This window comes from Centropristis striata, chromosome 13 (assembly GCF_030273125.1).
Source record: "Centropristis striata isolate RG_2023a ecotype Rhode Island chromosome 13, C.striata_1.0, whole genome shotgun sequence".
Taxonomy (NCBI): Eukaryota; Metazoa; Chordata; class Actinopteri; order Perciformes; family Serranidae; genus Centropristis; species Centropristis striata.
The window spans coordinates 19,384,290-19,409,829 of NC_081529.1; the positions used below are offsets into that span (position 1 = coordinate 19,384,290).

Consider the following 25,540-nt stretch of genomic DNA (forward strand, 5'->3'; position numbering starts at 1 on the left):
TCTCAACAACTATTGGATATAATAGTTCGATGTTTGGTTCAGACATTCATGTTCCCCAGACGATGAACCCTACTGACTATGCCTCTACAGCCTTCATGAGGTTTACATTTTATAATGTGAGTGAAATGTCTTTACAACTAACAAAAATTCTACTTCTTAAAAAAACTAAAACCATTTCAAAACCACTGGATTAGCTGGAAAATGCATTGTCACAAAGTTTTTATATTCTCCTCAGATAATGACATTTTGAAGATACATGGTTTCCACAGTGGATTGTACCGGTGTATTATTATTTTTTTTATTCCCCTTTACCGACAACATCACGGCTCTTTGCTCGTAATTTATTCAGCTGCGACTCTGCGATATCGGCTCGTTCCTCGGCTTCCTCCAGTTCATGCTGCACCTTGCGAGCTTTAGCCAGATGGATGCTGGTTTGTTCCTCCTGAAGTGTCACAGAAAACAATATAAGAAAGGTTCACAAAGCAAAACATTTCACACATTGTTTCATGTATTTTTACTCACCGCCTCCTCACACTGCCGCTTATACACTTTGACTTTCAGCTGCAGTTTGTTGACTAAATCCTGAAGTCTCGCCACGCTCTTCTTCTCCTCCTCACCCTGAAACATCAAGTGTTACTCTCATTTCTGCACATTCAAGCAGTTGAATCTAGTGAAACTCAGTTATATAACAGGACAAAACTTTTTTACCTGATAAGTGAGCTCTTTAATTTTCCTCTCATATTTCCGCACACCTTTCATCGCCTCTGCGCTGCGTTTCTGCTCTGAATCCAGCTCATTTTCCAGCTCACGCAACTAAAAAGATAAATACTTAAAATCACCTTTTACTGTACTTCTCTCTTTACAGAATGTTTTTTTTTTAAATTCATACCTTGTTTTCCAGTTTCTGGAGCTCTTTCTTTCCTCCCTTCAGTGCTATCTGCTCGGCTTCGTCTAGACGCTGCTGCAGATCTTTCACTGACACCTCCAGGTTCTTCTTCATCCTCTCCAGGTGAGCACAGGTGTCCTGCTCTTTCTTCAGCTCCTCGGCCATCATGGCAGCCTAGATGCAAACATAAACTCACTGACCTCATTGAAACAACTCTCTGCAGTAAAGTGGATAAAAACAGGTGTGAAACACTTACATCCATGATGGCTTTTTTGGCCTTTTCATCGGCGTTCCTCGCCTCCTGAGCCGTGTCCTCCATCTCTGACTGCAGCTGAGCTAAATCTGACTCCATCTTCTTTTTAGCATTTAAGATGCCGGAGTTCTGACAAATAAATAACATTGAGATATGACAGATTAATTAAAATTTGAGTAGTGTGGATCCACAGACAAATATTGAGATAACAAGGTCACTTTAGTAGAACCCTGTGGTAGGATTATTCTCAGAAGAATGAACCTCACTTTTAAAATAAAATGAAAAAGATGACTAACACTACAGTCACAACCTGGTCCTAGTTTTTTAAAATATTAATTGAAAGGCCAATACTTGAATTCACAAAGAATGAATTGCAGCCGCTGATGGCCCCATGAATTATGCAAACAATCCCTGTCTTAAGGTCAGATTCATAAAAAATATGCAAATAAAGTTTTGCAGCTGCATGAAATTTGCCCTTTGTTGCAAGTTATGGCAGTTATCTGTGTGGCAAACAGTAGGCAGAATGATGGAAGAGTGTAAGAGAAATATTACATTTAAAGTCATTTAAAACCTGACAGACATAAACCCTACTTGGGATTTCATATTACAGTCTGTCAGTGTTGCTGGTGTGCTTCAGTTACCACCAACTCTCTGAAAATGCTAATAAATTCACTGTAAATGTGTCTGGTTATATTCTCCCTGATTTGTGAATTGCACTGTTGTTGTAATGAGGTTATCTTGCATGGAAAGGGGGCCATTTTGTGCCAAATGCATGCATATTGCTTAATCTAAACATACAAATGTATGTGTACAAATAGCACAGAGAACACCAGGACACTATTTGCTTGGCAGCACAGTTCTGGATGCATTTTGCCCTTTTGTGGGTGTTTTGAGAGGCAAACAGCTTCCTTTTTTTGGCAGGTTTAGCATATATCTTGTCCTATCCTGCATTACCTGGTACCACCGATACCAAACCCTTCACCACTGTGTCCTGTCCAGTCTTGACCTTGTGTATTCTGTCTTTACAATGTCTCCTGACCTGAGAGTGCAGCAGCTGGATCCTCTCGCTGACGTCGACCAGCTCCTGCTCTGCCAGCTTGCGGCTTCTCTCCGACTGCTCCAGCGCCGCCCGGATCTCCTCGTTCTCGGCCATCATCAGGTTGTTGCGGCGCTCTGTGATGGCGAGCTGTTCCTTAAAGTCCTCCTGGCAGTGCAACGCCTCGTCCAGATGGACCTGAACGTCCTGGGACACAAAGCAAAGGGTAACACATTTCATGAATAATGCAAAAATGACGGTCAAATATTTCTTTAAAAATAAATAACAGGTTGAAACCATTTAAATATAGATTTTTATATCTCTTCAACCTACACACACCTTAAAAAATAAACATATAAATAATGTCCTATTCTTTAAAACCTAATTTTAAGACCTTTCTACGCTCCAAACTACAGCGAAAACATCTGTAATTTTGTTTGTTTTTTAACATATAAACCTTGAGCTGAGCCTGCAGGTTCCTCATCTGTTTGGTGGCCTCGGCCGCCTGGCGGTTGGCGTGCCCGAGCTGCAGCTCCATCTCGTTCAGATCTCCCTCCATCTTCTTCTTCGTCCGGACGGCGTCGTTCCTGCTGCGCGTCTCGGCGTCCAGCGAGTTCTGCAGCGTGTCCACGGTCCTCTGGTGATTCCTCTTGAGCTGATCCAGTTCTTCGTCTTTCTCCGCCACCTTCCTGTCCACTTCTGCCTTGATCTGATTCAGCTCCAGTTGGAGGTGCAGGATTTTGGCCTCTTCGTGCTCCAGTGACGACTACACAGAGAATGCTTTATTGTGGATATTTTAATAAAAATACATATAATGTCTGTTAAGACAAAACACAAACCTCAACTTCCTCTAGAGCTGCCTGGGTTTCTCTCTTCTCCTGTTCAGCTTGTTTTGCAGCTTTCTCCAGTTCATGGATGGTTTTGGCAGATTGTCCAAGTTGGTCTGTGATTTCTGTGATCTCCTCTGAAAATAAAAATGAAAAATGTTTTTCATGGGTCAAAAAACAACAACAAAAAACAAATAGCCATCTTATCAAAACAACTCAACACCAGTTTGCCTGCAAAAAAGTATCTGGTTTTAATGAATAAAGTTCATTTTTGTTGCTTTCGTTGTTTGTTTGTTTTGTGCATTTGGAATAATTATTTTTTAAATTATATTCAGCATCAGAAAATGTTAAAAAGTTCCTTTTAGGACTCCCTGAGCCCAATGTGAAGTCTTTTTATTGCTTGTTTTGTGCAACCAACATCCTAAAATCCAAAGAAATTAAGTCATTTTAGACAGAAGTCTTTTTTTCCCCTCATATTAGTTGCCAATTAATTTTCTGTTTGCCATTGTAACCACTGGACTGAATTTGTGCAAACTAACTTGTCTAAGTTGGTCTGTGATTTCTGTAATCTCCTCTGAAAATATCAATAAAAACATTATTTTATGGGTAAAAAAACAACAACCAAAAAGACACCAAATCGATAAAGTGTTTGCAGCAAAACTCTTACGCTGAAGGTTTTTATTGTCTCTTTTCATGGTCTCCAGATGATCCAGAGCTTCTTCGTACGAGTTTTTCAGCTTGAAGAGTTCAGTACTGAGCACTCTGGACTCTCTCTGGGAAACCTCCAGATCTGACTGACTCTCCTCATATTTCTGTTTACACTCAGCCAGAACCTAATAAAAGAGGAAACAGCTTGTTGTAATCAATGCACACTCAACAAGATGCAAATAAAGACATGTTTCTGAAGAGGAAGGGAGGGACATGCCTTGTCAAAGTTCCTCTGCTTCTTATCCAAAGTGGCGTTTGCAGCGTTTGACCTCTCCAGCTCGACCATGAGATCCTCCACCTCCGCCTGCAGCCGGTGTTTGGTTTTCTCCAGAGATGCACACTTGACATTTGCGGCCTCTGTCATCTCCTCAGACTCCTGAAGCCGCTGGGCCAGACGCTTCCTTTGAACCGAACACACATTGTGTTAAAGTGAAAGAAACCCATCAACGTTGACGTGGAAACATATGCTGCACGAGCTCTTACTTGGCCTCCTCGAGCTCCTCGGTGCGTTGGATGGCGTCGGTTTCGTATTTCGTCCTCCACTGAGCAACCTCGCTGTTGGCTTTGGACAGGCAGCGCTGCAGCTCTGCCTTGGCCTCCTGCTCCTCCTCGTACTGCTCTCTGAGCAGCTCGCAGTCGTGGCGAGACGACTGCAGACTGTGAGCCAGGGCGCTCTTCGCCTGGAAAAGCAACAACAAAAACAGTAAAACAGTTTGTCGCCTGAAATAATGCTGCTTTAACAAAATGCAAACATGTAGATAAAGGTTCCCAGTGGAGTTAATTATGTTACAGCAACGTTTTTATAAATGGATCCCGTTTGGTTTGGAAGCATGTGAGCACGCTGGCAAATCCTGCTACTGATTTTCTCATGATTGTTTTTTGGAGCCAAGAAGTGAAGCATTGCAGCATTATTTATTTATTTCCAGATCATTTTCTTGATTATCCCTTTAGTTTAACCAAATTGTATTAAAAAAGGCTGTTAAAATGTCCCTTATATGAAGGTGATGTGGCCAAGAAAACCATTAAATTGTCATTTTGGACAAGCTAAAACATATAATTTTTTACTCAAATAATTACTTGATTATGTAAACATAATTTGGATATTCATTTAGTGTCAACTGACTCATCGCTTAATCGACATTTTTCTTTTCAGTCTTCTTTAAGTTTCTCTTTAACATCACAGATTTCAAGCTGCTTCTCTTCAAAGTTCTCTACTGCAGGTTTAAATCATTTGTTGTGACTGTTCCAGACTGAATCAGACGTAGCTGTGTCCTTCAGACCTTAATGTCTTCGTCCAAAAGTCTTTTCAGCTCTTCGATCTGTTGACTCCCTGCAGATTTTGCTCTGGTCAGCTGAGACAGAGTGATTTCTTTCTCCTCCAGCAGACGCGTCAGCTCACCTGTTTGGGATTTTAAAAAAAAGGACACAAACTCACTTATCTATCCATCGAAATTGCTCTTTTGTATCTTTTGAATGATTTAAATACAAACCATTTTCTGTTTGTTGGCGAGCACAGAGCGTCGTGTAATCACTCAGAGACCTCTGAGCTTCATCTGCTTTGGTTTTATATTCGTTCATTTGGTCTTCAAAGCTTCTGCACAGTTTCTCCAGATTAGCCTGAAATATTGAACATCAGTTATCACAAGAAAAACACAAGATAAGAGAATAAAACATTTTGCATATTTTTGCACAATTAAACTGAAAAGGACCAGAGACACAACAGAAAAAAATGAAGCAAGCTGTGCAGGTGAGAGAAAAAATCTCACCTCAATAAGAAATAATTGCAACAAATACAAAAAATGCAAATACAGAAAGGAGATAAATAGCAAAGAATCAAAAAACAATTACAGTAACCACACAAATCAATAAGGTATGACACCTTGCTCTTCAGAACGCTCTGCATGTTGCTCGCCATGTCGTCGATCTCCATCTTCAGTTCGCTCTTCTCCTTCTCCAGCTTCTGTTTGACTCTCTGCAGGTTTTCTATCTGCTCGCTGAGCTCGGCGACGCTGTCTGCCTGCTTCTTGCGCAGCGTGGTGGCGATGGACTCGTGCTGCAACGTCGACTCCTCTAGGTCTCGCCGCAGCCGCTGGTACTCGGCCTCGCGCTTCTTGTTCATCTCAGCCTGAGCGGCGGTGGCTCCTCCGGCCTCCTCCAGCCGCTCGCTGATCTCCTCCAGCTCTCGGGACAGTTCACACCTCTGTTTCTCCACTTTGGCCCGAGCAGAGCGCTCGGCCTCGATCTCCTCCTCCAGCTCCTCGCTGCGAGCCTGCAGGGCAGTTTTATTAACTTGGATGATAAAGACGTTACGGTTGTCACGATACTAAAATTTTCAACTCGATACCGATACTCAGGAAAATATTCGATACTGGATACCATTTTAGATACCACCAGGATAAAAACAAAGACCCCAAAATTTAGCAGAAATATTTTTACAGGTTAAATATTTATGATAAAAAACAGTTGTGCAAAAAGAAACTGCAACTATGATAACAAGCTTCAGGTCTGAGGTAGTGCAAAAAATAATAAGAAATACAATAAACAACAATTAGAACAATATTTTGAGGTTGTATGCTGTGCACAATATTAGGCAAGCTTGATAAGTCGACTTTTCTCTTTTCGCTTCATTCTGGGACTTCAAGAGAGAAAATAACATTTTTCATCGATACTTTTGAAAATGAGTATGGTATCCGGATACAACATTTTAGTATTGATACTTTTTTGAGTATCGATACTTTTGACAACCCTAAAAGACGTTGTATTGAACTTCCTGCTATTATATTATATTGCTGTTATAAAATCATACCTGAAGCTCTTTGATCTTCTTTTGCAGCTGAGTGTTGAGAACTTGCTCGTCATCAATTTTGCACTGCAGGTTGATTATTTCAAAATCCTTTCTGGAAGAGTTTCATTCAGCACAGAAAAAAATTACTCTGGGGTTTTTTGCAGGAAAATTGCTAAACATGCAGATCTTCTTCTGCAAGAAGTTTCTGCAAGAATAGTCCAGCATTTTGGGAAATACACTTTTAGCTTTCTTGCTGAGAGAAGAAAAACTCTCAGAAGTTACAGCCAGCAGCTGCTTAGCTTAGCTTAGCATAATCACTGGAAACAGGGGGAAACAGCGAGCCTGGATCTGCCCAGAGGTAACAAAGCCTGCTACCAACAGCTCTAACCTCGTTGTTGCCCCTGGTGGGCTGCACCTCGTTCAGGCTGCAAAAATCCAGACAGCGCCTGTGATTTCAGAGGTGTCTTTCTGCAAAAATATGCACTATATATGTCTATTTTGACAAAGCTGTGACACTCTAAAAGCACTTTATGTAAAAAATTATGAGTTTTTAAATGCAAGTTGTTTATAACTTAGTTTAAGTTAGTAATAACTTTACTAACTTTGTCTGTAGGCTGAAGCACAACAAAGTAGGAAATAACGATAAATACAAAACAGACAAATAGGAAACTATTTAAACTACTTATTTACTTATGAAGGTAGAAGCACAAATATGCAAGTAAAATATGTAAAGCAACTAAATCTGCACATCAGTTAAAATCAGGCTCCTGGTGTGGTGTGACACCGTGCAAAATATGGGGAAAAAAACATTGCACTCGGTGAAATCCAGAGGTAAAATTTACTGATTTAAACGTTACATATAGTTTCTTTATTCCTTTCAAAACCATTTAGCAGGGTTATGTGCCGGACTATTTTCTGGTGAGAATGTAACCCCATGTTTTTTTGAAGGCTTAAACAAACCAGATAGAGTCAATGAGCTATAAAGGAGCTAGTAGGCAATTTTTTTCACCACTGGAAAGAGTCAGGCTAGCTTGCCCCCATTCCCAGTCTTTATACAAAGCTAAGCTAACTGGTTTAATATTTGTGGAGTCAAACTTCTCATCTAACTCTCAGACAGAAAACAAGAGAATAACTTAATTAAACTACTTACTTCTTCAGCCTCTCTTCTATTTGCTGTCTTTCATTCTCCAGGTCCATGATGGTCTCCTGAGACAGCTTCAGGTCCCCCTCCAGTTTCCTTCTGGATCTCTCCAAGTCAGCGTTCACCTTCTTCTCCTGCTCCAGAGAGCCCTCCAGCTGCAAGACACGTTCAGCCAGGGAAACTAAACCAGGGAACTAATGCAAAACTACAGCATGTTGCCACCAAAAGCAAAGAAGAGGAAGAAGAAGACTACGTGCTCATTAACAGACATGAAAAAACTGCACAATTTAGAAACAAAATCTATTCACCATTTATTAATTTGCATAGAATATAGAAATAAAAGCCATTCCTGACAAACCTAAAATACAAATATATGTATTATCTAAGTTTAAAATGTTTATGTTATCAAAAGTATTCAACACTAGTTTGACCGCAAAAAATATCTGGATTTAACTTAGGATTCCCTGAGCCCAATGTGAAGTCTTTTAATTGCTTGTTTTGTGCAACCAACATCCAGAATCCAAAGAAATGAAGTCAGTTTCAAAATCCTCAGTGGAAAGTTTGTTTCTTCTATTTGAAAATATATTTTAAACATTTCATCAATTATCAAACTAGTTGCCAATTAATTTTCAGGACTGAACTTTTGCAAATCATACATGCATATATCTCTAAAACAAGCTTCTCCATTCCAATCCCTCATGTGATCCTTAAAAAAACGTACTAATTTGTCTCTAATGACACAAAATGACCACTTCCCAAAAACTGCTATAAAAATCTTATATATTAATATTTTTTCCACTTTAAACGAGTCAACTACTTCAGCCTGAAATATACATATACAATTTTAATGATATTTTTTGAATGTTTAACCCTTTAACTGCCAGTCTGTTTACACATCACACTTTTTTTTACTGAAAAATACAAAAAAACTAAATACATTTCCATAAAAAAAATCTAAGGAGTATTTACTAATTAAAATGATGAGGCCCTTGGATGGGTCAATGATTGGCAGCAACAGTGATTTTGTTGCATCATTATTTTTTGACAAAACGACCACTTCCTGAAAACTGCTGTAAAAATCGTATATATTAATATTTTTTTCCATTTTAAACGAGTCAGTCTTTTACAACTCCTTCAGCCTGAAATATACTTATCAAATTTTAATTATATTTTCGGAGGACATAAAGGAATGCATTAATTTATGTCAAGATACATTTTGGATCAAAAATGGCATTTTCAATGGTTTTCAATGGGGCATTTTTTGCCGCTAGGAGCAAATTAGTCAGTTTTTGCGTAGCTTAGCTATTTTAGGCTAATTAAGGAACTTAAATGACAATTTTGAAAATTTGAGCTATATTCATTCAGCACAGCCAAAATGGCAGGAAAATAAAAAACTAAAAAATGCCCAGAGAAAAATGTAAAAGAGAATTAATTGCTGTTTGATACTCACGTCGTCCACCTGTTGCTCCAGCTTGATCTTGGTCTTCATCAGAGAGTTCACCTTGTCCTCCTCAGCCTGCAGGTCGTCTAACGTCTGCTGGTGAACCTCCTGCAGACTTCTGATCTCCTTTGAAGACTTCAGCAGTTTCTCCTCCAGAGTTGTGAGCTCCTCGACCAAGTTCTTAACCTGCACGGAGAGAAAGTTTTTCACTTTGAAGTACTTTACTGATTATTCTCCCCCACAGCTTAAACTAAAAACTGTTTTAATCCATTAAATTACTTTATTCTCTGTTGCATATTTCTCCTTCTCCACTTTGGCGATGGTGAGTTCGAGGTCATCGATGTCTCTCTTCAGCTCCGAGCACTCGTCCTCCAGCTTCCTCTTCTTGGCTGTGATCTCAGCGTTGATCTCCTCCTCCTCCTCCATCCTCTCGGAGAACTCTTTGACTTTGGCCTCAAGGTGAATCTTGCTCTTTATCAGACCTTCACACCTCTCCTCGGCATCGCACAGGTTCTCCCTCTCCTGGAGGGCAGCAGCAGCATAAATAATGGAGTTAGAGATGATAGTTACACTTCTTCTTCTTCAGCATCATTAGGATGAAATTTAAATGACCTCAATGCCTTTAACGATTCTGCTTAGTTCCCGATTAAGAGGAGACACTGCAGATGAATAGGCTATTTTCTTATATTATAGATATCACCATGAAACTTCCCCAGTTGTTATTTCCATTATGACAATATTTTGACATATTTAAGTTTAGATGTGCAAATGAGGTGTAAACTCATTAAATATGCACTAATTTGCGTATACAGTCATTATTTTTCTTTGAGTGAAGAGTTGATATCTAGCCATTTTCCATGGTTTTCTTGATAATGATTTTGGTTATCATCAAGAAAACCATGGAAAATGTCTAGATATCAACTCTTAAATTAAACTCTTACGAGCTATTTTTGTTGTTGTCATTATATTTGTCCAAACAAATGTACCTTTAGTTGTACCAGGCATAAAAATGATGATCTTAAAATGTTTCCATGACTCTATTTCCAGGACATAAATCTAAACATTGGATGATGCAAATTATATATTAGATTCAAAGTTTTTTTTTTACAGAAGGTAATTGGGATTTTTTTTTTGTGTGGAAAAAAAGTAGAAAAAACAGGTTTTCAGCTAAATCAGAACTGTTTATTTTTTATTATCTCTGAGCCTGAACACAGTGTAGAAAAATTAGAGAATATTTGCTGCATTTGTTTTCACTCAGGTTTTCTAAGCCAAAAATCTGCTCAGCCTGCCTGTGTGATGCTAATTTTATGATAACAAGATATTTATCCTGTGTAACATGTAACATGTTGCAAAGTTTGAAAGCAGTGTCAGATACATGGTATTACTTAAATTTAAGCCCATATTAAATAGAAGAACGTTTGTGCATGTTGTTGTTTTTTCCACCATTACTTGAAATCATCATTTTGCAGAGATTCCAAGCAGCACTGTTGACATTTTTATTTAAATAAAGCCAGACTTTGGACCTTTTGTTTTTCTTCTGCCATGACATTGTCTTGTTGCAAGTTTCCAGCACTGAGAAGCTGAGTAAGTGACTTTGACGTAATTATTTTGCAGAAAGCAACTGTTCTCGGCATCAATGAAAGCAATTGAGCACTTCTTCTTTATTCCCTGAGCATCATGATTCATTACTTTATTTATTATTATTTCATTAGATACATACAGTTGTTAAATATGATATATATTAAATATCTGCACATCTTGTCTACTGTGTGCATGCCCTTAAAAACATTTAAATGTTTTTTTGCATCTTTTTCAAATGTGTTTTGGAATACTGTTTATAATAATAATAATAATAATAATAATAATAATAATAATAATAATAATAATAATAATTCTTTATAGGCGCCTTTCGTATCATTTAAGATCATTGTACAGTGACAACAACAAAAAACAACAAATAATGAATAACAAATAATAATCTAACAATTTAGTAACAGAATGGGGATGTCATTTTATAAATTATATTAGACCAATAGATGTACAAATGCTGTATATGTGGGCAGGCAGTATTTTTCATTTAATAAACATGCAAATATATAAATTATTAAAAAAGTTGAATTCATATGTGTCTAAATAAAACAATATTGATGATATTTCTTTTTAATATGTTCTAGAGTTATCATCATGATTTGCATTTGTTGTCATGTCTCCCTGTCTGTTCTGTCTCTGTTTATATTCTGCTTTTACTTTGTTGATTTTTGATCCTGCTGTGTCCAGTTCCTCTGCAGGGATCAATAACTTCCTTTTATCTCACCTCACTATTGATTATGTTGAAGCTGAATTTGAGAAAAGGAAAAAAAAACATTCCTGTGTCTGTCCTGATCTCTTTATCTGACATAGTGAGATCGATACATCCTGTTGTTTACGCACCGCCTGGATCTGAAGGTAAAGGTCGTTCTTCTCCTGGACCAGCATCACCATCTTCTCCTCCAGCTCCTTCCTCCGACCCTCCGACTTCGCCAGCTCCTCTTTGAGCCGTGCAAACTCCTCCTTCATGTTCTGCATCTCCTTCTCGGCCTCTGCGCTGCGCAACAGAGGCTTTATCTTGAAGAAGAGACGCATCCACGGCCAGTTCTTCACGTTCATGAAGGAGCGGATGTTGTACTGGATGACGAAAATCGACTCTCTGCGCAGAGAAAAAAAACAGTTTTAAGATTTTTAGTTTGTCTTCAGTTTTACAGGTATTTGGATATAATTTGGACACAAATAAAGACTAAATTTCCGTTTTACCAATGCTAGAACTTCCATAAATGTTGCACTTATTTATCAAACTAAAATCACATGTACAGTGCTTAACAAATTCATTAGACCACCTGTCATAAAACCAGAAAACATAAATATTTTTTAGAAATCTTTCAAAAGCTTGTTTATAATGAAAATTTTGTTGTTGTTGTTGTTTTTTGGCAAATAACAAACTGAATTCACCTTTTATAGCCAGATTTGAGCCTGAAGCAGAACATTCAACCACTAAAACTATTTTTTCTTTAAATATCTGTAAATTGACATCTTAATCAAGAAATAATAATGTGCTTTACTATTTTTCTACAGTTTTTTTTGTAAAACAGAAAATTTTATAATTCATGGATAAAAATAATAATAATATTTTAGCATTAAAAATATAATTTGGGTTAAAGAGCTTCTACTGCTCTATACTGCTGTATTAATCATTAGAGAAACATAAAAAATAATTTTTATCACTAATGCTGTTAACTCGGGAGACTAGGGCTCAAACCGCTGGTCTAATAAATGTGTTAAGCACTGTATATATAAAATGAATGTATCCGTCAGTGACCTTTTCTTCAGCATCTCCTTCAGTCTCTGTCTGGTGACGTATCCTCTGGAAACGGCCTGGATTCGAGTCAGCAGCACAGCCAGACGCTCGTCCCTCATCTCCTCCAGCAGACCCAGCAGGCCCGCTTTAAAAAACACCTGTTTAATGTGAGGATACAACATTTATATTAAAGTTAATTCAACATAATTTGGGACATTTTCATTGACTTTTGGCTGGTTATTTTAGAAGGAAATCCTTTAGTCTGTGGCAAAAGACAGCCATCTGTTGGATGAAAAGTCCACTAAACATCAGTTATTTAAGGGGGCTAAGCTGCTGATAAATGAAACAATTGATGTGTCATATTATGGAACAATTCAATCTGCAGTGGAGGAACAAGAACTGAGATATTTTACTCTGTTACAATTAAGTAAACTATTATTTAATTAGAAATATTTGCATAAAAATATACTTAAAATGCCCAAAAGTAAATTTTCATAATGCGAAATGTCCCATTTTAAAAATAATATAGATTGAATTAATGGATTAATCACCTTAATGTTGCAGCTGGTAATAGGAAAACTGTTTTTCACTGCTTTATATACTGCTAGGTAGCTTTAACTGCAATCATACAGAATAATTAATGAGATGATTTATTGTTTTTTATTAATTAATCTGAATCTAAGTGCCATAAATTGTCAAATAAATGTAGTAGAAAGTACAATATTTTCTTAAACGTGTTGTGGATTAGAAGTATAAAACAACATAAAATGGAAATACTAAGGTAAATAGAATAGTACCATCGAAATAAGAAAAAAAGAAAAATCCCTGAAATATTATTATTGAAAATAAATTGAAATTATTAAAAGAAAAAGCAATAAAGCTTCCTATTTCTGAAGCTGGAACCATAAAATGTTTCTGCATAAAAAAAATGACTAAACTATTGTCAAAATGTTGGTTTATTACATTTCCTATCTAGTTGACTCATTTTGACTGTACTTGTATTTAGTGTTTGTAGTTTAATATATAAGAAAACATCCGATTTTATAAACTCTTCAAATGTTTTATATTTTAAAAAATAGGAATTTGTAAAGATGGTTGTCAGACAGATTTTGTGGAGTAAAAAAGTGAATTATTTCCCTTGCAGTGAACTATAAAGTGTCATAAAGTGAAAATATTAAAGTAAAGCAGAAATATCTTTGAAGAAAACTTTAGCTAACTGCTGTTTGATGAGCAACATCTTACGTGTTACACGTAAACAGAAACAATCAGTGTCATATTTCTGTGATAAAGCACCTTCGTGTATCCGAATCTGTACTGAGCGTGATCCACGTCGATGGAGGACAGAAGTTTCTCTGACGCCTTCTTACTGTCGATGAACTGACCCTCAGGGATCGCACTGGCGTTCAGGATCCTGTACCTGGATCACACAGAGTCCAGGTTCACACACACAGCTGAGTCACAGAACCACATGGATTTCTTTCATCTAATCAGCAAAGATCAGGCTACGTCACAGATGGTGACATCATGACATCTGACCAATTAGTATGATAATAATATAATAATATTAACTTTATTGACCTTGACTTCCAATGTAAAAATGAAAAATTTAGAAAAAAAATCAGCAAGAAACAGTTTTACAAACGGAGTTATTCTTCAGTGACTTGTATCAGGAGAACTTTACTATGATGGCTTATTAGGGACAAGTATGAATAAAAATATGGGGTGTGTGTGTGTGTGTTACCTCTGCTTGAAGTCTCCGTAGAGGATCCTGCTGGGGAATCCTTTCCTGCAGATGCGGATTCCTTCCAGCACGCCGTTACAGCGCAGCTGGTGCAGCACCAGGTGGTGATCCATGGAGCCTGAGTAAGAAATTCTAGATTAAAGTGAAAAGTTCAACACATGTTCAGTTAACTACATGGTTGCCGATAAAGATGGAATAAAACATTTTTTTTACCTCTTTCCATGAAATGATTGTGACAATGTGATTTATTATTGACAGATTAAGTGTATATCTTCTCAAAACTTTAGGAATCAATCTCTTCAAACATCGCAGTGAAAATGAAACCACAATTAACAAAAACACAAACTTATTCCAACTTTATGGGCGACCGAGTCTGGTTTTAACATAATTTTGTAAGTCTTTAAGGAATATTTAATATATTTAAATATATGTATTTCATTGTTTTGGATTTTGTGTTGGATTTTTCTTATTCGGATGTTTTTTGGGAATGGTTTTCATATAAGCCTTTACCGGTTTCTGCTGCACCCACACATGTACTTGTATGTGTTATCATCTATGTGTTTTATACTGTTTATATGTGAAATAAAACTAAACTAAACTAATGAAAAGTTTGACAAGAATTTACTTTCTTTTACAGAGTAAAAATCGACACCACTCTGATGTTTTTATGTTGAATATGCAGCCTGAGTCAGCAGTTTGTAGCTTAGCTTAGCATAAAGACTGGAAACAAAGGGAAACTGCTAGCCTGAGTCTGTAACTAATGCAACAAAATCCACCGACCAGCACCTTTAGAGCTCAATAATTATCACGTTCTTCTCATCTTCTCCCTTTAATTTGAGAATGAAAATTATTTTCCTCTCACCTGGAGTCTTGGTTTCATTTGGGATGATGCATCTGACAAAGTGTGGATGAGTGGAGCGGAGGTTGGCCATCAGCTTATTCAGGTTTTCCTGCAGGAGAAGAACACATTATGATATCTCTAGGTTGCTAGAACAGATGCATGGACATTAACTAGCCAGACAAAAATGATCCGAGGTAAACAAAATAAAATTCTACAACAAGAAGCAAACGATTCAATAATTTCTGCTACTATTCCTGCAGGTCAATGTGTATTCTGCAGCAGCTTTACATGTGAAAATGTTCCTTTGTGACTCCTCTTCTGCAGTAAATAGTGAAAACTTATTTCTGCATGCTTCAGAGCTGCAGGTACGATAAGAGACACAGAGGTGTGTCTTCTGTAACTTTGGAGCCTGAAGTCCAGGTTACATCATTTAAAGTTACTTATGGTTGGATTTAAAATGCCAGTTATAAATATGTTTAGACTTCTGTGTGCTTAGTTTTGAGCCTTTCTCCAATTAGGCCAAAAAGAGTGAAGAAATAAATTCTTTAATACAATTTTTCTTGTCAGAAGTAATTAACACAATGGAGAGAAAAACCTAAAAACCTGCAGTTTTGCATGAAATACAAACAGATAATTAGAATAAAAATGTAAAAATATCCAAAAGGATTTTCTGGTGGGAGAGGTAACTTGCACTATCTTAACCAGAAATAAATCCATTATCATAAATCCTTCAGCCGTGATCTAATTATTGATTTTTACCCTGAAAAGTGCAGAAACCGTCTGAAAAGAAGATCCTTTCTTCTTGGTGCTTCTCTTACTTGCATCAGCTGTTGTAGAAACATAAGAAAAAAACAATATAACTGATGTTTTAAACTACAAAATCAACATTAAAATCACTGTAATATGTGATTTAAAGTGCCCTGACCGTCAGCAGTTGAGTATGTGGCAAACAGCTGAGAGAGCAGCTTCAGGGAGGCTTTCTGGTAAAGCTGCACCACCGTGTCGTTCAGAGGGTCTTTGTTCTTCTCCAGCCAGCCGCTGATGTTGTAGTCCACCGTGCCGGCGTAGTGCATGAGCGAGAAGTGAGCCTCGGCCTTCCCTTTGGACAGCTTGGGCTTCTGGAAGATGCTGTTCTTGCCCAGGTGCTGGTCGTAGAGTTTGTTCTTAAAGGAGCCGTCGGTGGCCTTCGGGAACATGCACTCCTCCTCCAGGATGGAGAAGATGCCCATCGGCTGCAGGACGGGAAGGGAGCAGTGTTAGAGTGCAGGCATCTACTGTTGGTGTAAGTATATGTGTTTATGAAAGAGATGAAGCACCTTTTCTATGAGCTCGATGCAGGCGGCCAGGTCCATGCCGAAGTCGATGAACTCCCAGGCGATGCCTTCCTTCTTGTACTCCTCTTGCTCCAACACGAACATGTGGTGGTTGAAAAACTGTTGCAGCTTCTCGTTGGTGAAGTTGATGCAGAGCTGCTCCAGACTGTTCATCTGCAATAAACAACTTCTTTTAATATAATGTAGAGAAAGATTTGTTTTATTTTCTGCAGATGTTAAAGATGCACCGATTGCAATTTCTGTCTAACCTGCTGAATCCAGTTTTCTTTCTTTCAAAAACTACAATTGGTAGCATTTAGAAACATTTTCATGTTAAACATCACTTAAATTGAATGGACAATGTAGTTGTTTTTTCATTATAAAACACTGACTAATAACCTGAGTTATATTTCCTCCAAATCAACAGGTTAAAGTAAATTTTTTCATTCAAACAAATCTCAAAACAAAAAAAAGGTACTCCAGGTTATTCTACAAATAAAATACAACTTGCAAATTGCAATATATTCAACTTTATCTAACATGTTTTACCAGCCTAGTATAAAACAGATGCAACAGATTTATACAACAACACACCAATTATTATGCATAAAATGTTTTCTATTACTTCTAAAAAATGCACCACATTACAGAACCTTAACCTTTTTCTCTGTATCTATCTTAAACTAATATTTTTTGCCTCTCTATTCTATGTATTTATACAAAACTATTTTTAAATTAGTATCTATTTACACAAATATAAAAGTGTTTGCATTATAATATTTCAAATTAAGGTCTTAGTGTCTAAATGTGGTATTTTGGGGTGATTTTTAACCCTTTTTATACATTTTCTCGTGGCAAAAAATTGTTTGATTTAGCAACAAATCTTTCAAAAATGACTGCAATAACTTATGAGACATAATGCAGAACATAAATGGCAATCAAATACCCCCATCATCATACTCTAAGCACTTGAACACTCACAAGTAATATACAATGAGAACAACTTGAAACACACACAGTGACACAGTGCTGAGCTGTAAAGGTCACAGCCAGTAAAGCTGTAAATCGGTCAATTCCAGTCATTAAACAATCGATTGTGCATATGCAGAAGGAGAAGCTACATCCTGTTTTTACCTCAAAAATCTCGAATCCTGCGATATCCAGCACGCCGATAAAATGCTGTCTCGGCAGTTTGGTGTCGAGCTGCTGGTTGATCCTGGTGACCATCCACAGAAACAGCTTCTCATAAACCGCCTTAGAGAGCGCGCCCATCGCGTTGTTCACCTGCAACCACAGGTGGAACAAATATTCAGACCCTTTACTGAAGTAAAAGTACTGACACAACACTGTGGAAATACTCCACTATGAGTAAAAGTCCTGCATTTTACAAATTGCAAATGTAATATTTCTGGTGGTTTAGGGTTTCTTTACTTTGGCAAATTGTTGTGTTTAACTCAGTGAATGTCTAGTCCACCAAAAAGTGTTCAAACTACATTAAATTTCAGCTGTTTACATTGGTTAATGTTCCTTTATGACCTCACACAAAATTACTAACACTTCAGATATTATGTCTGATCTTTGTACATTACAACCTATCGAGATGTTGTACAACTACATAGTAGCTTAACTACTGAAATAGTCATGATATGGAGACAAAACCTGTTTCTCACACATGTTCAGATGTAGAAATGTTGCCGTACCTGCTGAGGCGTTTGACCTTTGGTGACGTACTCGTTCCCGACCTTCACTCGGGGGTAGCAGAGCGCCTTCAGCAGGTCGGCAGAGTTCAGACCCATCAGGTAGGCCACTTTATCTGCCACTGAGGGACACAAATCACACACAGACATGAGGAACACATACTATAGGATTAAAAAGTGGAACTTGTAAGCTGTGATGCTGAAGGAGAGTTATTATATGCACATCATGTAGCTTCAAGGGTGTCAAAAAAAGCTCAAAATGAAGGAAAAAGGTAACGTCTGCACCCTTTCTCCATGCCTCAGAAATTGAATAATGACAATATTGATCCTTTGTCTGGTCAGACTGATTGGAAAATCTAAACTAATCCTAAACACCATACACATCAATATGTCTCTACAACAATCTCCATGACAGCAGGGTGATAAAACAGAAAATTTTAACAAAAAAACTATTTAATAAACTACATAAAACAGTAAAACAAAAGCCAGACCTTAAAATATAAAACCTACACTACAGGCCAAATATTGGGAAGCAACTTAAATTTTCTGTTCACAATGGTTTTCTTAAAAACCAGTATGTATTCTTTGGATTTTTGGAAGTGTTTACTGCATGATCAGACTTTACTTTCATTGAATTGAACCATTTTCCTCAATTTACCTTTAGGTATACATTGATGTTACCAGACCATTGCTGAATAAATGTTAAGAAAAGAAAAGAAGGGCTTAGTTTTAGGATTGAGAAGATTTGCAAGAGTCACAACTTCAGTGCAAAAGTAAAAAACAAATCACAATTTGCATTATTCACTTTAGCTCTTTGGCTTTTGAGTGTTTGGATACTAAAATCCCAATAAATCTCAACTGTGTTCATATCTCTGACAGATGACCACAGAAATGCCTAGTAAGAAGCAGCCGAGTAAAGAAACAGCAGAGTACAGATTTGTACATTAAGGAAAGAAGGATACATTGAAAGAGAAATTGCAAAACACCTAATGGTGTACAACAAAGGAGTTCACTACACCCTGAAGAGACTAGAAGAAACTGGCAGTTAAGATGATGGAAAATGGTGTTGTCACACCGCGGTGAGTGTTTTGTCAAGTTGCGTTTTTGTCCTGTCTCTGTCTTGTCAATTCCTGTTTTTATTTTGAAAAGTAACTCTCCTCTCGTTTCAGGTCACTTGCCCTTCCTCATGTGTCTCCAGTCTGATTGTCTTCCCTGATTCCCTGATTGTGTCCACCTGTTCCCCATTACCCTCATGTGCTTATAGTCTGTGTCTCCCCTTTGTCCTGTGCCAGTGTGTCATGTCTTTTGTCCGAACCACTAGCTCTGAACCACAGTATTGCCACAGTCATAGTCAAGTTATTTTGTTGTTTTTCCTTAGCCCTCGTAAAGAGTGATTTTTTGTTGGCCTTTTGCCCCTTTTTCGCTTAGAGATCTCCTCAGTTTAGTTTTGGTTTTCTCTTAGTAACTCCCTCGTTTTTTTGAGGCGCCTTTTGTTACCTGAAGCTCCGTATTTCTTGGACACAAATAAAGACTTTGTTTTTCTCAACTACTCTGCATCCGAGTCCTATTCCTGGGTTTCCCCCCGTGTCAGGTGTGGCAGAAAGAGGTTTACTAAAAAGCAGAGGATAAACATATCATTGTCACCAGTAAGAGAGATTGATGAAGAAACAGCACCAAAAATAAGGGAAGAAATCACCATGACAAGGTTAAAACCCATATCTCTGACAACTGTGAAAAGACTGGTCTGAAGGGATTATATCTAAAAAAAAAAAAAACACTACTTCATCCAAAGAACAAAAAAAGAGATATGAGTGGGCAAAAGCATATAAATATTGGACCTAAGATGACTGGAAACAAGTTCTCTGGACCGGCATAACACTGACAATAAAGCATGGAGGTGGTAGTGACATGGTTTGGGGATATTTCGCAGGTGATAGAGCAGGAGATTTGTTTTAAGTAAAGAGTGTCATGAAAAAGGAACAGTACCACTCCATCCTCCAGCATAATGCAGTTCCATCTGGACATAGACTTGTGGGTTGAAAAATGAGTTTTAAAGATAATGACCCAAAGAATTCTTCCAAGCTCTGTCAGGGTTTTCTATACTAAAAAGAACAGGAAGGTGTTCTTCAAAAGATGGTTTGCCCCCCTAGTCTCCAGACCTCTCTCCTATTGAGTTTGTGTGGGACAAATTGGATTGATCAGTCATAAAAGTGCTCCCCACGAATAAGCAGTCTTTCATTAATGAACTTAAGAAAACTTGGAATGCAATTCCTGGCACATACCTTAAAAAACTCCATGCTGCTGTTAAAGCCAGATGAGGTTACTTTAGAGAAAGCAGAGTCTAAGCAATAAAAACCTAAAGACCTGATAATTATAGTTAAAATGTATTCTGATAAGTGACTCTTTATATAATAATCATGTTTTTTTGAAGGTGTGCATCCTCAATTTTGAAGATTTTTGAATTCATTTTTCAAAATATCATTATTTACGTTTGACGCGTTGCGGCACTGTACTGTTTCTGATTGGACGCCTGGTCAGTAACACAATTCACTCTGGATTTCCACGCCTGACTCATCTGTGTTATAAAGCCTGGTTGTTGTCTCAGTGTGGTGTAGCTTGAGGCGCGGTCTCGTCTCACCCTCGGTGCCGTCGGGCTCCGCCTGCTCCTCTCGCTGCTTCTGCTTGAACTTCATGTTCCCATAATGCATCACGGCGCCGGTCAGCTTGTAGATGCCGACCTTCTCCTCCGCGTTGAAGCCGAGGATGTCAATCGCCCTCTGAGGAGACACGCTTTCAGTTGTTAAAACATTTATACACTCCTCAAACAGATATATTTACTGTGTTGGTATTTCATATTTTCTGAGTATTAAAATTTAAATTATTTTTAAAGAATTAAGTTTTTTTCTCTGGGGGAAAAAGATCACATCACAGATGTTTATTACTTTATTTCCTATGTTATTTACACACACACAAAAACAACAATTAAAATCAAATCAAATAACTAAATAAATAATTAATTAAATCTATTTATTCTTTATTTCACATTATTTTTGTTTTAAAGTATGTACAAATTAAGCTGAATTCAAAAATATAATATTCATAATTAAGTATATAAAATACAAAGGGCTAGTCAAGTAAAAAAAAGATTTTATCATTGTAATTATTAACAATAATATATATTATATAATACATGTTTTTTCCACTATTCTGAAAGAAACAAAATCGATGTTGTTTTCCTGCTGTTTGCTGCTTTATAAAGTTTTGTCTGATGCATTGCACGGCTCTGGAACAATAACTTGATTATTTCAAATGTGATTTGCAGGAAATGTTGTTATTGATTTTGTGATTTCAGCCTTTTATCTGCATGACTTTATTTGACTGATGTTAACTCACGTCGGTGGCCATCAGCTCCTCGGTGTCGTTGATGCTCAGCACGGTGATCTCACCCTGACTGATGAACGGGTAGTCGTATGGGTTTGTGGTTATCAGCATCATTTCTGAAACAAAACAGAAAATATTGATTTGTTCATGCTGGGAAGTGCAGCATCAGATTCATTATTATATTATCATATTATATTTACCGATTAAATCAGGCTTCTTGTTTGACAAGATCTGATAGAAGATGTGATAACTTCTCTCTGCCGGCAGCTGGAACGTCACTCTGGATTTTTCCAAAAGGTCTAGATTGAATAAATATATGTCAGTACTCACAGATAATAGAGGAATATTTTGTTGTGGAATATTAATGACACTGATGGAAAAAAACGTACATGTTTCAATATCAGCTGAGGCCAATTTCCCCTTTGTTCCAAAGTGGATGCGGATGAATTTTCCCTGTAAAAGTTTTATTATTTAATTATTAATTAAGTTTGACAAATATTTTACAAAATATTACAATTGAAAACCAGAGGTAGAAAGCAATGTATACAAATTCTGTTGAGTCAGATTACTTTGAAAAGTTGTCACTTACTGAATGCAAAGTACGTGGAAAGTTTCTCTCATAATTAAGAAATAACAGGGCTTATTATTATTATTGATAATAATAATAATAATAATATCAACAATAAATAACAATAATAAGTAACAATAATATTAATATCATAATATTAGTAATGATAATAATAATAATAATTAGTATAATAATCATACGAATAATAATTATATAATATATATTTTAAATGTGTATAGGTTTTATAATATATTATTATTATTGTTATCATCTGCATTAGTCTCTTCAATAATAATAATAATAATAATAATAATGATGTTATATTATAATACATCTGAACATACAAATCTGGAGGAGTTGTCGTTCCTGACGGTCTTGGCGTTCCCGAAAGCTTCCAGCAGCGGGTTGGCCTGGATGATTTGATCCTCCAGAGTCCCCTGAGAGTTTAAATCATGAGTAAAAACCAGCTGCTGCTGCAGATGTTTTCATATTTAAATGTAAGAAACAGACTGAACCTGCATTTTGCTGGGCAGCTGCTCTTTCTTGCTCGAGTCTCCAATTGATGCAATTGTTGCAAAATACTGGATGACTCTCTTTGTGTTGACGGTTTTCCCGGCACCGGATTCTCCGCTGAGGGAAGAGCAGCCTGACATGACTTATGGGACATTAAAGAACACTGAGGACTTTTAGTTTAGTAACAAAAAGTTGAACTCACGTGATCAGGATGGACTGATTCTCTCGATCTGTTGAAGGGAAACAAACTGATTAACACTGGAACAGTTCAGCTGCATCTCAGGCTTCAATCTGCTTAATCTTTATTTACTAATTTGTATTTAAATATTGGCTCATTATAGTCAGGAAAATGATGTAAATGTCGTCCTTAGAACCCTGATAATTGTGGTATATTTCTGTAATCAAACTTTGTTGGTTTTAGTCAAATTTGGTAAATTTAATCACTTTTTTATTTAAATATGGGCTCATTTTAGTCAGAAAAAATCGTGCAAATGTTGTTTTGCTTTGTTTTTACTTTTGTTTATCAAGATCTACTATTACATGATAATCTTTGCATTAAAATTTCATTAAGCACCCTGATGACTTTTAAAAATGATTTAAAAAAACAGGTTAAATTTAATTAAAGTCTGATTTTAGTAAAAACTTTTAAACCTTTAATCAAACTTTAAGTAATTCATATGTATTATTATTATTATTATTATTATTTTAAAGCGGGTATCTTTTAATCAGGAAAAATCATGTAAATGTTTGTCTATTGCTCAATAAATTTTTTTTCAAGGTGCATTGCTGATGTGTTGTTGATGTTGAAAATATGTTTTTTTAGGTCCTTTATGTTTTTTCTGGAGGATATTCTATCATTTGCATGAACTTCGCAATGCTTTAAATACTAGAATAATATCAATATATATAATATATCTACAATATATAATTTAAAATGAACCTTAATTTAATCTGTCGAGGGTGCAATTACAACAAATGACATAAAAACACATAATGAAGTTAGAGTCAAAGACAGAACACAGTAATTATATGAGTAATTGAAGCTGTCAGATATGCTTCAATCACTCATTGAACTGGAGTGAGTGTGGTGTTACTGGTGAGACTGGACCTGTGAGCATGTACTGGTACGCGTGGTCAGAGATGGAGAAGATGTGCGGAGGAGCCTCCTGACGTTTCTTCCCGCGGTACGCTGCCACCACCTCCGGGTTGTACACCGGAAGCCACTTATAAGGATTCACAGTCACACAGAAGAGGCCGGAGTACGTCTGCGGACAAACGAGAAGAGAAAAACTGACACGTAAAGAAACTATAAATTAAATCCAACTTAAAAATCTGTTTGTCTGTTTTTAAAATCTGTAGTTACGTAGATCATCCAGGCGACGTATCGGTCTTTGAGGTTGAAGAGCACGGCGGGTTCATGCAGATGTGTCAGCAGCGCCATGTCCTCGATCTTATCAAACTTTGGAGGGTTCATGGGGCGGAGGTCATCGATGTGTGCCATGATGAGCTGAAAAGAAGGAATATAAAAAGGTCCAGATGGGTAAGAACAGAATATATGAGGCGTCAGAATTAAGGCAAGACAAAAACATGTTTTTTTTCATGCTCTGGACAATTATCAAAAGGTTTTGGACTATCTTTTCTCATAATGTGTCTTTTTTCAGAAAAAGTGGAAAGAAAACATCAAAAACAAACATCTTGGTGTATGTTTTATTATATTTTGTTGTGTCGTACAACGCGTGTAGTACCGTGAGCGTAGCCTGAACCACTCTCCTGCACAATATAATGTGTTTTTCATGGTCTATATTGTTGTTCCATCTATTAGATTAAATATTTTGTCCTCAAACAGTCATTTCAATTAAGAATGTATAAAAACCTTTAAAGTCCGTTTTCTCAAAATTAGTTTTTTCTCATAAATCTAAACTTCAGCTTCAATTACAGGCTGCAAACTGACCGGTTTTATTCCTGACTACATTCAAGGTTTTTACAGAGGGGTTTGTCTACATTATTATTTATACCCTGATTTAAACAACATTTTGATCCTAAAAACATGACAAAAATAGATTTTTTTAATAGCTTTTGACAGTAATTTCAGATTTATGAAATGATAAAAGGAGATTTCCTTCTGAAACTTTGAATCTAATATACAAAATACAAAATAAAATAATAACTTTGAAATCTGCTTCATCCGATGTTCAGATTTATGCCCTGGAAATTATGCCCTGGAAATAAATGCAAATGAGTGCATATTTAATGAGTTTGCACCTCATTTGCATATCTAAACATCATATTTAAGAGAACTTGTAATGCAAAAAAAAACAAAAACATTGTCTTAATGTAAACAACAAACTGGGGAGGTTTCATGGTGATATCTATAAGTTGAAAACATTACCATATTCACCCCATATTCAAAGTTAAAGCCTCTAACTTCACCCACCTTTCCTTCCTCCGTCTCCACAGTGATGTTGGAGCCATCTTGGTTTCTGATTTTGCCCCGCACATACTCATGCTTGGGGTCGGGGGCAAAAATGGCTGTTTTGGCGTCAAAAGGCATGTTTTGCGCCGCGATCCTCTCCCGCTCTGATTTGCGCAGATACGGGGCCGCCACCCCAAAAACTTCCATCTCTGCATCGCTCATTTTATCTACCTGTATGAGAAGGGCAAAAAAATGCACTTACACATGATTAAACCAAACAGAATTTGGTGGGAATTTAAATAATTGGATTCGGAGTCAGACTTACCGAATAACTGCAGATAAAAATGACAAATCAGAAGATTCTGCTGCTAATAAATTCAGAAGAACAGCAGAGACATCCCTCACACCAACAACTCTTTAGCAGCTTTTATAAGCGGCGGTCAGGTCCGTTTCATGGCGCCTTCTTTAACTATATTTGGAGATCTGGCTTCAACGCCAACTTGAAAAAGTCAAGTATGTCCATTTTGTATTTCGAACTGTCTATGTATAGCCGTATTGTGTCACTTTTAAATGGTTTCAATTGTAACCCTCCAATCTGTCCATTAAAAAGCAATGAATGCTAAGGACGGCAGCTTAGAAGGCTTACGGCTCCGACACGGCTCGCC

At 37.0% G+C, this 25,540-nt stretch overlaps 1 protein-coding gene across 4 annotated transcripts; it reads right to left on the reverse strand.

The window, feature by feature from the left end:
• Positions 1 to 25,100, reverse strand: LOC131982766 (myosin heavy chain, skeletal muscle, adult-like). Of its 4 annotated transcripts, none has more exons than XM_059347362.1 (38): positions 24,897 to 25,100; positions 23,826 to 23,969; positions 23,571 to 23,727; positions 22,665 to 22,692; positions 22,465 to 22,579; positions 22,294 to 22,386; positions 21,771 to 21,834; positions 21,582 to 21,680; positions 21,394 to 21,497; positions 20,639 to 20,777; positions 18,004 to 18,122; positions 17,438 to 17,587; positions 16,307 to 16,477; positions 15,916 to 16,222; positions 15,750 to 15,817; positions 15,012 to 15,099; positions 14,150 to 14,267; positions 13,702 to 13,825; positions 12,430 to 12,566; positions 11,508 to 11,763; positions 9,357 to 9,599; positions 9,087 to 9,263; positions 7,646 to 7,791; positions 6,517 to 6,607; positions 5,590 to 5,979; positions 5,201 to 5,327; positions 4,991 to 5,109; positions 4,194 to 4,390; positions 3,928 to 4,111; positions 3,670 to 3,835; positions 3,015 to 3,139; positions 2,633 to 2,941; positions 2,179 to 2,382; positions 1,143 to 1,268; positions 890 to 1,060; positions 709 to 813; positions 523 to 618; positions 1 to 442 (listed from the first exon to the last, which is right to left on the reverse strand). In XM_059347362.1, exons 1-38 carry the CDS (start codon positions 25,095 to 25,097, stop codon positions 299 to 301), a joined length of 5,802 nt encoding a protein of 1,933 aa, XP_059203345.1. In that variant the 5' UTR covers positions 25,098 to 25,100; the 3' UTR covers positions 1 to 298. The 4 variants fall into 4 exon arrangements, with proteins under 4 accessions (XP_059203345.1, XP_059203346.1, XP_059203344.1 ...); XM_059347363.1 differs by having other exon boundaries at positions 15,910 to 16,222; XM_059347361.1 differs by having other exon boundaries at positions 15,750 to 15,801; positions 15,888 to 16,222; positions 24,897 to 25,097.
• Positions 25,101 to 25,540: the final 440 nt, after the last annotated feature.

Coding starts and splice junctions, on each gene's coding strand:
- LOC131982766 (XM_059347361.1), bottom strand. CDS start 25,097: ATGAGCGATGCAGAGATGGAAGTTTTTGGGGTGGCGGCCCCGTATCTG. Junction 12,567..13,701: donor ACAGATTCGGATACACGAAG/GTGCTTTATCAC, acceptor CACATTAAACAG/GTGTTTTTTAAAGCGGGCCT. Junction 2,942..3,014: donor CAGCTCTAGAGGAAGTTGAG/GTTTGTGTTTTG, acceptor TTCTCTGTGTAG/TCGTCACTGGAGCACGAAGA.